The 12,442-nt window shown below is 42.5% G+C and overlaps 1 protein-coding gene across 1 annotated transcript; it reads right to left on the bottom strand.

Annotated features, from left to right (window-relative positions):
• Positions 1–559: 559 nt before the first annotated feature.
• On the bottom strand, positions 560–12,024 carry CHRNA9 (cholinergic receptor nicotinic alpha 9 subunit). The gene is made up of 5 exons (XM_021701687.1): positions 11,961–12,024; positions 11,550–11,695; positions 10,238–10,392; positions 4,325–4,857; positions 560–1,101 (listed from the first exon to the last, which is right to left on the bottom strand). Exons 1-5 carry the CDS (start codon positions 12,022–12,024, stop codon positions 560–562), a joined length of 1,440 nt encoding a protein of 479 aa, XP_021557362.1.
• Between the last annotated feature and the right edge of the window lie 418 nt (positions 12,025–12,442).

Raw genomic sequence — 12,442 nt, forward strand, 5'->3', positions numbered from 1 at the left:
TGTTTTGCTTTAAATTTTAAACAGTAATGTAAGGTACCGTGTTATCTGCCATGTTAAAAGGGAAAATAATTGTGTGATCTAGAGGCCAGCCACCTACCACTCTGGTAGGCTATCAAAGGGATCCTTTTTTATTTCCTTCATCTTCCTACCCTTGAAATTTTGGACCTCTTGCTTTACAATTTTTTTTCCTGCTAAACTTAACAGGTAGCTATAATATTGATTTGAAATTAAAAATAAAAAGTGAGCCCAACAGGGACACCTGGGTGGCTCAGTCGGTTGGGTGGCCAACTCTTGACCTCAGCTCCAGTCTTGATCTTGGGATCGTGAGTTCAGGCCAATGGTGGGCTCCATGCTGGGTGTGGAGCCTACTTTAAAAATAAAAAAAAAGAAAGTAAACACACCATAATCCCTAAATCTTAGATATATATTTATTTATATATATAAATTATATGTATGTGTTTGCGTGTGTGTGTGTGTGTGTGTGTAAATCTGACTTGGAAAAATATTAGAGTAGATCACAGGGAATTTTACTGATTTGTCTCTACACACCAAATGCCCACTAATCTGCTCTTGAGATGATCAAAACAGTCATCACGAACACCATAATGAAAAAAACCCACATGAAGAATCGGTCTATGACCTTTGCAACCTTCTTCCACTCGCTCCCCTTGGAATTGGTGGCCTTGTGGTCTTTGAGGCACTTGGCAATGTACTCGATATTCCTCGTCAGCCCCTTGTACTGTGCACAGTAACTGTCAGCATCTTGTGGGTTCTCACCATGGCACCCCAAGTCATTCTTCACCAGTTTGTTTATTTCCTTCCTTCTGGGAAGGCCTTTGTTTCTGTCTGTTTGCAGATTTGGCTCTGGAAGTTTGCCATAAGCCTTTGTGAGGTGGGTTTGCTGCCTGTCGTGGCAGGGGCTAAGGCAGCTCTCACCCACATCATAGACACACAAGACCCTGGACATGTATTTCAGGATGACGACCCTGGCCCAGTGTGGCACCGGCCGGGCCTCAGCCCCACAAAAGTGGATGTTCATCACCATAATGGTCAAGGCGGTGGAGGCTGTGATCAAGGCCATTGTGGCTATGTAGTATTTGCCTGGAAAATAACCACAACCAAATTAGCTTAAAACTGGCCTCATGTTTGGCTCAAAAATACACAAACACCTTTTCTAAGGAAGCTGTATACACTAATGGTTCCCAGTATAAGCTTCTGAATCAAACTTCCTAGATTCAAATCCCAGGTCTGTCGCTCACTAGACTGGGGGCCTGGAGCAAGTTAGATCATCCTGCTGAGCCTCAGCTTCTTTCTCTGTAAAATGAGTATGATAATCGGATCTAATTCATGGAATAGGGTGAGGCTTAATTGCGATGGTACATGTAAGGTTCTCAGCACTGTCCCTTCACTGAGTGAAAGGTTTCTAAATGTTTGCTGAGATCATGATGTGAAAAAATTCCCCTTTCAATAAACAACAATCTTGGGCAACTCTCAGAATTGTCTCCAGACCTCATTACTGTTGGGTAAGGAAGAAGCCACTGTGTCACTATTAGTCTTTAACATGGGACTGCATAAAACAATATTCATGAAAAAGGAAGATTAAGGAAAGAAAGAATAAAGGTAAGGGCACAGATTTCTAAAACATAGAACAAAAAACCAAAAAGATGAACAAAAGCAAAAGCTATTTGAAAAAAGGAATAAGATTGATAAACCTTTGATAAAGCCACTCACAGAATAGAGGCAAGGTTGGGGGGGGGGGGGGAAGAGAGGGAGGGAGAATGTAAAAGAAGAAATAACAGAATAGAAATTTAGAATGCAATAAAATAATATTTAGCTGTATGATAACATATTTGAAAATCTAGATGAAATTTCTAAAAATTCATAAGACATCAAATTTAATGTAAGAAGAAAGAACACTGGAATAGAAAAGCTCCAGAGTTGGTTTTATAGGTGAGTTTTACCAAACTTTTAAAAGACAGATAACTCATATCATGCAAGTCGAGTTGTTCCAGAAGTAGAAAAAGAGAGAAAGCTGCCTAGCTTACTTTACAAGTCAACTTAGCCTTGATTCCAAAGTAACAAGAAAGGAAGTATTCAGGCCATTTTACTTATAGAAGTATTTGAGAAAGTCCTATAAAAATTACTAGCTAACTAAATCCAGTAGTGTTTTAAAATGATAATTCATCATGATAAAGGAGGGTTTACCTCTACATCAGAAAACCTATTTCACTATATTAATGAGGTAAAAGAGAAAACTCAGATGATAATCTTAACAGATGAAAACAATGCATTTGATAATGTTCATCATCCACTTATTTGTTAAAAGCTCAAAGTAAACTAAGAATAAATGGGACCTGTCTTAGTAAAGATTATGGGCCAGAAGCTTAGATCAAATCCTACATTTACCCAGAACACTTAAACACATTTTTATGTGGAAGTGCATTTCATAGGTGCTGCAAATAACAAATTGTTATTGTTAACAGACTGCTCTGTGTGCACCCTTTCTAAAAAGATACAACTTATATTATCACAGAAACAGAGTAAGTAATGTTTGCAAAATTCCTGAGACACATCCCAGGACATGTCTCTTTAGAACTTTAGCCAGCTTGCTGTTGAAAGTCACTGCTAGAGAAGAGAGAGAGATCTGCCAAATGTCTTGCCTCAAATAGGATTATGATTACAGATCATCACTGTCAATCATTTATGTCTCAGGAGAGGTAATCAAAATGCCAATACACCCTTCCTCTTTATTAGTGGTGTGGGGGGAGGGGTGGAGAGAACTTCCTGTGTCTATTTCTCAAAAAAGTGTGTTTGTGTGTGTGTGTGTGTGTGTGTATTTGTGTCCATGTGTTGGTGTGTCTGTGTTTTTTTGCTTGGAGAGACATAACAAGGAAGAAATCTCCAAACAGGGAAACCAGTGTAGTAACATCTGAATATCAGGTAATACTGGATTCAGTAGGGGATAAAAGAGCAGTACAATATTCCTTTCATATTGGTCTCTAAGTCTCCCCGTGTTCTGAAATTCCTCCTCATTGTTTATTTTAAGGAACTAGAAATTAGGTCTAGCTTCTGATTCTGGTAAGCGTCTATTACAAGAGCAAGTCACGGACACAGAGGTGTTGGAGCTGAGTAGATCCTTGGTGGCACGGTGCAGGTACGGAATGTATTAGGAGAGGTCTCAAATGAGGTAGGGAAGGGCATGGGGGGGCTCAGTCTGTTAATCTGCCTTCAGCTCAGGTCATGACCCCAGAGTCCTGGGATCGAGCCCCGCATCGGGCTCCCTGCTCAGAGGGGAGTCTGCTTCTCCCTCTTTCTGTGCCCCTCCGCCCACTTGTGCTCACTCTCTCTCTCAAACAAATAAATAAGATCCTTTAAAAACATGAGGTAGGGAAAGGATGGGGAGTGGGAAGGGGTCATAGTCTCTGTCTCTAAGTCTACCCTGTACAAGGACATTTTATAAGTGCAGACTTTTGAAAATATGGTCCAACCTAAAATCACCTCAGATTCCCAACTCTTGCCCAGATTGCTAAATCACACTCTTTGGGTATAGAAACCTGCATTTTAATAAGCTCTCCCACATCTACTATATCCAATAAAGGTTAAAGATTATTCTATTAAGGGTAGACGATGGGTTGAAAAATCCAGTCAACCATTTCTATCCTGTTTGCCGCTCTTTCCCAAGAAGAGATCCCGTGTGCTGTGAAAAAGACAGTAATAGTCACTACTTAGGGTGCACTTACCATACACCAGCTTCTACACTAAGAACCACACAATGAGTAGCAATTACACACCCTTTCCAGGGCATGAAGCAGAAACTAAAAGACTAAGTAACTTGCCTAAGATCGATCGTTAAGAAATGAGTGGTGAAATCCGAGTTCAAATGCAGATTTCTTTAACTTCAAAATCAGGGCCTTAACTTCTAAGCCAGTGGACAGAAAGTGCATCAAAATCACCCAGAAGTCTTGTTAAAACAGATTGGCCAGGACTCGCCCCAAAGTTTCTAATTCAGTAGGTCTGGGGTGGGCTCTGAGAATCTGCCTTTCCAAAACAATGCTGCACTGGGGGTCCAGGGATCACACTTTGAGAACCACTGCTCTAAACTATATTGCCTCTCCTTCCCCTTTCACGTAAGCCCAGAGACCGTAAGACCGGTTCTGGAGAACAGACATCTCTGTATTCAAAGATGCCAACTGAAGACACTAAATGAAGCATGTGACAGCTTGTGTTGAGTCTGAAATTGACCTGATGGTTCTGACTTTAAAGGAACAGATATAATCCCACTCACTACAAAGCTAGGCTCAAAGTGTAAGGCCCGTGAGCTCACCTATCAGTGGGACATTTTCTGAGGCCGGCATGATCTCTGCCACCATGAGCTGAAATACAGTCATGGCCAACAGGATGGTCACTCCCAAGGAGACCTTTTCCCCAGATGCTGCTGGGAGATAAAAACTCAAGGGGGCCAGAAAAGAGATGAGGACGCATGGGATGAGGAGGTTGACGATATAGAAGGAGGACCTTCTCTTCAGAAGGAGAGTGAATGTCACATCTGGGTAAGGCTCAGAACAGCAACCGTAGGAGATCACATTCTTCACAGCGGGCATGCCATGGACCTCCCACTCCACATCTTCGATGAAGTCGGAGAGGTCGCCACTGTCTAGGGCATTGACTATGTCCACCTGGTTGCCATTGTAGGTCCAGGAACCAAAGGTCAGGTTGCACTGCTGGTTATCAAAAGGGAAATAGGTGACATCCACCACACAGGAGCTTTTGGTGATGGCTGGTGCATCCCAGGTGATCAGCCCATCATAGCGCAGGACCACATTGGTGTTCACAGGCTCAGAAGATTCATCATCAGCCCTAGAGGTCAGAGGAGAAGAATGAAAGCTGCTTGTCAAGACAACTCATCAACTTCCTCACTCTGGACAGCTCACTGACCTGTGCACATCCTCCCCTGGCCAGGGGCTGGCCATATGACCTGTGCTAGATCCAACTGATTCACTCTCCCTGGAGTTTAGATCTTAAACAAGTGACCCAAAGACCAAAAACAGTCACTCTGGTGATGCCTCCTTATAAAACAAATAAATAAACCAGCTCAGTAGTCCCTGCTGTCTCAAACTCTAGAGCACTCCCAGTCTGTCCAGTCTGTCCTTTCTAAGAACTGGTCATTGATTTTTTTTCCCTTTAATTCAGTGAGCTGTACCATACCCTTTCAACAAATTCCTCTTTTTCAGAAGGTAGCCAAAGTCAGTTTCCAATGCTTACAACCCTAACTGATAAGTTCTTATTAACATTTAATGCATATTGCCCAGTCTTCCTTATAATTTTTTCCCTATAAAATGTATTATGGCTAAATGTAATGTGTAAGGTATCCTGGATTGGATTCTGGAAGAAAATGTACATTAGTAGAAAAACTGACAAAATCCAAATAAAGTCTATAGTTTAATAATATTGTATTCGTTTTGACAAATGTACTATGTTATTTTGATGTAACACTAGATGTAACATTAGGGGAAGCTAGGTGAAGGGTATATGGGAACTCTCTGTACCATCTTTGCAACTTTTCTAGAAATCTAAAATTATCCCAAAATAAAAAAAGTTAATTTACCCCCCCCAAAAAAAGATGATACAAAATTTAAAATGTGGTTATTCATTCATATTCTCCTGCAACATTATTTTCATGGCTAATAGTTTTCCTTTATATCCCATTATATAGATATGCCATACTTATTTAACCAATCCATCGATGTTCAACATTGTCATTTCCAGGTTTTGCATTTACAAGCAATGCTGTAGTCGAATCTTTGCATTTATCCACTGACTCTTTCCTTAGATTAAATTGCAGGAGAAGATGTGCTGGATCAAAGAACTGGCATGTTTTTAAATTATTTTTTCCCACTTATTAAAAATTGGGCGCCACAACATTAACTGTAATGGTCTGATTGAAGTGGACCAAATCAGACCATTACAGTTAATGTGTGGTGCTCACTTTTTAATGAGGGTCTTTAATGAGGGTTTAAAAAGAAAGATCTTTAATGAGGGTCTTTGTGACAAAGATGAAGTAACAAGATGAAGTTTTTTGAAAATCCCTGAACCTAACCTCCGTAACAATGAGAAATGTATATAGTTACCTGAATGAGAAGTGAGCACTATGATGAACTGAGAATATCACTCACCCATCCTACCTTCTTTGGTGTAAGAGGAGAGATCTCAGGATCAGAGAGAATCTATTCGGACAATTCCATATCAAAAAGAAGTCCCCCTCTTTCTTTCCAAGGCTAATTTCCCTCTTGGTACTGTGATTCCTTTCCTCCCACGTCTCCTTCAGGATTTTGCATCTCTTGGTTTCTCTTACTCTCTCTGGCTCATCAAGACCCTTCCCAATGCTGTTCCCCAGTCTCTCCTACCAACTTCCCTTCCTCTAAGGCACTTCCCACATCCCACCTCTCTTTCCACACACTGGAAATGATACACACTGCTGTCATTTCCCCATTTTGCTTTTATTCTTGCAATTTGGCTTCTTCCCAACATGTGCTCTTTCAAAGGTCATTCATAACTTGCACCCCCAACACACAAATCTAAAAACCTGTTCTAGGTCCCTATCCTATTCATCTCTTCCCAAGCATTTCACAGTATAGGTTGTTCCTGGACATCCTTTCTTCCCGTGGTTTCTACGACACAACTCTCTCTCACATTTCTCCTTCTACCCCTTTAACCATTTCTTTTAAGTGTCTTCTGTGAATGTCTGCAGTGAGAGTTTCACCAACTTTATCTGCAGCCGTTTTCTTTCCTTCCTTGAGTATTTCTATAAGGGCTCACAGGGCTTTTGATATCTCTTCCCCAACCTTCTTTCCAGGTTTGAGGATTGCCTTTTCAGTCCCTTCATTGGTTGTCTCCATGTGAATGTTCCTTTGGTCCCCCAAACTGAACAGGTCCCACACCAGATTCATCATCGTTTTCCTCAAACCTGTTACTCTTTCCCTCCTTTACATCCAATCTCATCTAACAGGTTTGCCATTTTCTCAACCACTAGATGACTTAAACAAACCCTAGTGCTAAATTCTAGACAAATCTTTCTGAATATGATAGAGTACCCAATTCCTCACTAGCTCTAAAATCCAAGTGTTAAGATGGCCCATGAAAACCCAACCATTAGAACTCTCTCATAATAAATGCACATTCAGAATTTCTATAACCTAGTCTCTACCCAATCTAATGTCAGGAATCCTTGCAGCCTCTTGCACTAACCATTATATTGGCCATATACTTAGACTAAACAACCTCACCAGAACTTTGAGCCCCGATTTATTTATTCCTTTACTGATTTGGTAACAGAGCCAGTATCTGCTTGAATAACTATATTGCTAAAGAGCTCACTACTTCTTGAGAATATTGATTTCCCAAGTTATTCGTTATGATTATTTTTTTAATTGTTTCTCTTCCCTTTAACTTTTCATTGTCTTGGTTTTTGTCCTCTAGAGCAAATTTCTCTCTTTTCTCTCCCTTATTTTCTCCTTGATTGCCCACCCTTACCATCAAGTCTTCCCAAGAACTGCTAACTTCCAAACTAAGCATCAACAAATTCAACTGCTCCTCACATGAAGTAGCTCCCAGACCCATCACCATCCTGATCACACTTTAGCAAGTCCAGCCCCATGGATTCAGGCTCCAGTGGTGAATCTAGATGTGAAGCATCTTCCCATCTGAACTATCTTTATCACACCTGACTGGATCACTACCACATAGCCCTCTTTCCTCTCCCCACCGCCACTCAGAAAGCCCATTTTATGGTCTACAAGGTTCTATGCCACCTTCTGAGAAATAATGACAATATTATATCTGGGATCAGAAGAGTCTATGGTTCCAGGGATTCGGCTAGAAGGACAAGGGCCAGGGAAATGGTTATGACCAAGGTCCCTTCTTTGCCTGATCCTATAACTCTCTTCTAGCCTCATTTTAGCTGGTTATAGGAATGCAAATGACATCCAACCATAGCCACATTTAGAGTTTCCTCTAAGTAATAAAACTCTGACATTACTGAGAAAGAGAATGCAAAGCAGAATAAAGGATCCGAAACAGAACTATCTGAGACAGGAGGGAAGAGAAGACTAAAGAGTCAACCCAGAGGAACAGAAAAGAGTTGATTACTCGGTGTGATGAAAAGATTCTGTGTGTAAAAGGGACAGGGAAGAGAATTCATACATCTCAAGGCCAATGATCTGGGGGGGAAAGGGGCAGAATTTACCAAAGCCACGGTAGGTCTGTGTGAGCTCATGAGCACACAACTGGTTTCTGGAATAAGCGGGGACTGGGTCAGGCTTAACTTAGATGACCATGCAAGCTTGCAAAGAAGCATGTCAGTAAGAGTTAGTCACTGCTTCAGCCAACCAAAGCAGGAGGAAGAGGAGAACCAGCATTCTGTTTGTTTCCCAGGAAGAACTGTTAGAACTGATAGAATGCTGTTAGTGGTCTATATCAACTGTATTCTCTGATTATCTGCACCCTGTGAGTGAGAGGAGCTAATGGACAACCTGGCTCATTCTCTTGCCTTCTCTGTGTGTATGTGTGTGTGTGTGTGTGTGTGTGAGAGAGAGAGAGAGAGAGAGAGAGAGAGAGAGAGAAGGGGGGAGTGAACTGGAATAATAAAGCAATAGCCCTGGGATGTTATCTTGCTTGGAAAGGAATATAGAAGGGCCCTCTGGCCACCCAGAGTGGAAAATGGTCCGCAGGATGAGTGCTATGATTCAATCGGTCATGACCCTTGGATGAGCTCTCTGAGTAAGGAACAAGGCTAAAATCCAGGCTGCAACCCACCAGTGTTTCTTCCTGAAAAGAAACTCATGCCCACTAGAAGGCTGAGCTCTCAGGAGAGCCCCCCTGAACTGCCCCTCATTCACCCTGTTCTGAGTCAAAGAGGAACCATTCCCAACCCACAGGACCTTGGGTTCCAGAATAAAAAGAGAGAAGCTCCTTTGACAACAGGTGGAGCAACTGAACCTGAACTGTGATAGAGCAATGTGGTTCCTCCTCAAAGTGTGGTCCAAGAACCAGCAGCACTGACCTCTGGAGCTTGTGGACATGAAGAACATCAAACTCACCCCAGACCTACTGAATCAGAATCTGTATTTTAACAAAGCTCTTCATGTGCACTTTACAGTTTGAGAAACATAAACCTTCTACCCTTTACTCAAGGCCCCTTGCTCTGAAACCAAGAAAGGGCAACTGAGGATCTTATGATCTACTTCATCCTCCACTCCAATGTCCAAAATCCACAGGCCAGCTGCTAGCTGGCCCATTCTGATTTAATCTTTGTAGTATCATCGTTATTGATACATGATCTTGGAGAAGGGAGCACCACTATTATGGGTTGAATTGTGCCCCCCCCCCAAATTTATATGTTGAAATCCTAGCCCCTGGCACCCCAGAATGTAATCTTATTTGGAATAGGGTCATTGCGGATGTAATGGTTAAGACAAGGTCATACTGGAGTAGGGTGAGCCCCTAATACAACATGAGTTTTATTTTTATAAAAGGGAAAAAATGGACACAGACAACACACAGGAAGAACGCCAGGTGAAGAGGAAGGCAGAGATCACGGTGATGCTTCTACAAGTCCAGGGACAACAAAGGCTGCCAGCAACCACCAGAAGCTAGAGAAGAGGCATGGAACACATTCTCCCTTACAGCCTCAGAAGGAACCAACCTTGGATATCTAGCCTCCAGAACTGGGAGAGAATACATTTCTGCTGTTTGAGCCCCTCAGTTTGTGGTACTTTGTTACCGTAGCCCTAGGAAACTATTACAGCCCACAATGCAGTTTCTCATCCAAAAGGGGACTGTAGTTCTAAGTTTTTATGACCTATTATTTTATTATCTAAGATTTTATGATCATCATTCCAGGGCCTAGGCACATGAATTAGTACTTAAGTTCAAGCATGTTGGGTTTTTTTTAATTTTTTTAAAGATTTTATTTATTTATTTGAGACAGAGAGAATGAGAGAGAGAGAGCACATGAGAGGGGGGAGGGTCAGAGGGAGAAGCAGACTCCCTGCCGAGCAGGGAGCCCGATGCGGGACTCGATCCAGGGACTCCAGGATCATGACCTGAGCCGAAGGCAGTCGCTTAACCAACTGAGCCACCCAGGCGCCCTCAAGCATGTTTTAAACATTCCTTTTTCATTATGTTTCAATTCTGTTGAATCAACAAGCTCATTCCTGAGAAATGACTGACTCGTACTTACTTATTATATAGGACAATATCAGGCCTCCATACCAGGTCACTGGGGATCCTAATGGAGTCCAGTCCATCATACTGGTCTCGATCCCATGTGAGATACGCATCATGCCAGATTTGGCGGATCCATAAATAGGCAGTCAGAATCTGGTTTCTTTCATCCTGTACAAGTAACCATGATATAACTGTCCAGTAGACACTTCAACCAAATGCCTTCTATCTTTAGAGCACTTGTTCTTTACAACAGAAATTCCAAGAGTACAAATCTACTTTCATTAGATCAATGAGAGCGTTTCTAGTCTATCCCTTTGACTGACTGTCAAAGCCATTTTTTTTTTCTTCTTGATTTAGTGTTCTGAATGTAAAGTGGACAGGTGTTTAAGCCATCAGATCTTTGCATTGATCAACAGCCCAAATTTCTCTGAAAATTGGTCAACTGATGATTCGCTTGAATGAGAAAGTCAGGAAATATCTGCAATGTACAGAAGAAAGTCAAGTTTCACAGCTTTGTGAAACTAAACGCATACAAGCACTAAATAAGATATGCCATCTTAAAACACCACCTTTCTTTTTAAAAAAAAAAACAGGAATAAAATTCGTATAACACAAAACTCAACACGTAGCCATTTTAAAGCGTATGGTTCAGTGGCTTACAGTATATTCATGATCCTGTGCAACCATCACCACTGTCCAATTCCAGAACCTTTTTGTCCGCCCAAAAAGAAACCCTATGACCATCAATTTGTCACCCGCTATTCCCCCATTCTTCCCACAGCCTCTGGCAACCACTACTCTGCTTTCTGTCTCCGGGGGTTCTGCCTATTTTGGACATTTCATAGAAAGGGAATCATGTGATATATGACACCATCTCTGTTTGGATGATCAAGGCTGTTACTCTTTTTTTTTTTTTTTTTTAAAGATTTTATTTATTTATTTTTTAGAAAGCGAGCGAGAGAGAAACAGCATGAGAGGGGAGAGGGTCAGAGGGAGAAGCAGGCTCCCTGCCGAGCCGGGAGCCCGATGTGGGACTTGATCCCAGGACCTTGGGATCATGACCTGAGCCGAAGGCAGACGCTTAACCATCTGAGCCACCCAGGCGCCCAAGGCTGTTACTCTTAATGGCCAGGACTAGGTTAACATCTAGCGAAATTACTTTTGTAGAGAGCTTCCTTCCTTGGTATTTCCTTCCCCCACCAGCTTGTACATGTTGCTGTCTGTTCTCATTTCCTCTCAAATTCCAGGTAAGACACTTCTTTGGAAAGCACGGTTAGTTTCATCCTCAGCACCGTTTCAAAGAGTCACGGCTTTATGTTACTCACCATGTCCTTAATCTGAGAAAGTGTAATTTGCAGGGTGACATTCAGGACTTTATCTGTATCTTCTACTGGACGAAGAGCGTTGGAATAATCTTCAAAAAGGTCATTAAACAGCTTCTGAGCATATTTTCCATCTGCTGCTTCTACAGCTGCTCAAAAAGAGGGACCTGGATCAACATTCAATGTCATGTATATTTCAAGGCAAAGAACAGCAAACTGAGGACTAGAACTGGGCACGACCCAGCATCAGCTAGGGGCAAGCTTTGGGTATATGAGAGTTATTTTTCTGGCTCATCAATAAGAGGCACGAACATTTCCTCGCAGTGAGAGCATTTGTTCTGTTTGCTGGCCCACTGCCACCAAAGAAGTGGCCCCAAATGAGCTGAAATGGTTACACACCCATCAGCCTCTTACCTCTCAGTCTGGAGACAGCAAAGTAAATCCAGCAAAAGGAGATGCAGGAATAGGGCCAGCTCATATTTTTCCTGAGCTTCTACAAATTCTCAGGCAGGCAGCGGTCTTCCCCTTCTCTCTGTGAATGGGAAGGGTCTGGGTCCAAAGATCCCACTCTGCCAAAGCAGATGGAGAGCTCAGGCTTGCAGTGCACCTAGGGCCCAGAGATCCAGAGATTCAGACCCGCCCTCCCTCCCCTCTGGTAATCTGAGCCGGGCAGCTTTGGCTGCAGAGATGCAGGAGCCTGGGTGGGCTAGGTCAGGCAGTGCTGATCTGGGGAAGCTGTCCCAGCCAAGGGTCCCTAGCCACCTTCAGCAAGAACATCCAGACCAAAATTTCAGAGGAGGCCAGGTAGGAGCCCAACATCCCCCCAAGACTCTGCAGAAGGAAATAGGCGCTTTCTACACCTGCAGCAAGCAGATCGAGCCTGAGTCGAAGGACTA

This window comes from Neomonachus schauinslandi, chromosome 2 (genome assembly GCF_002201575.2).
Source record: "Neomonachus schauinslandi chromosome 2, ASM220157v2, whole genome shotgun sequence".
Lineage (NCBI taxonomy): Eukaryota > Metazoa > Chordata > Mammalia > Carnivora > Phocidae > Neomonachus > Neomonachus schauinslandi.

Bases quoted from the DNA above. Each gene is read 5' to 3' on its own strand.
- CHRNA9 (XM_021701687.1), bottom strand. From the start codon at position 12,024: ATGAGCTGGCCCTATTCCTGCATCTCCTTTTGCTGGATTTACTTTGCT. The intron at 10,393-11,549 runs GTGAGTAACATA...TTACTTGTACAG, and splicing joins TTTCTCAGATTAAGGACATG to GATGAAAGAAACCAGATTCT. The intron at 1,102-4,324 runs GTGAGCTCACGG...GTTATTTTCCAG, and splicing joins AGAAAATGTCCCACTGATAG to GCAAATACTACATAGCCACA.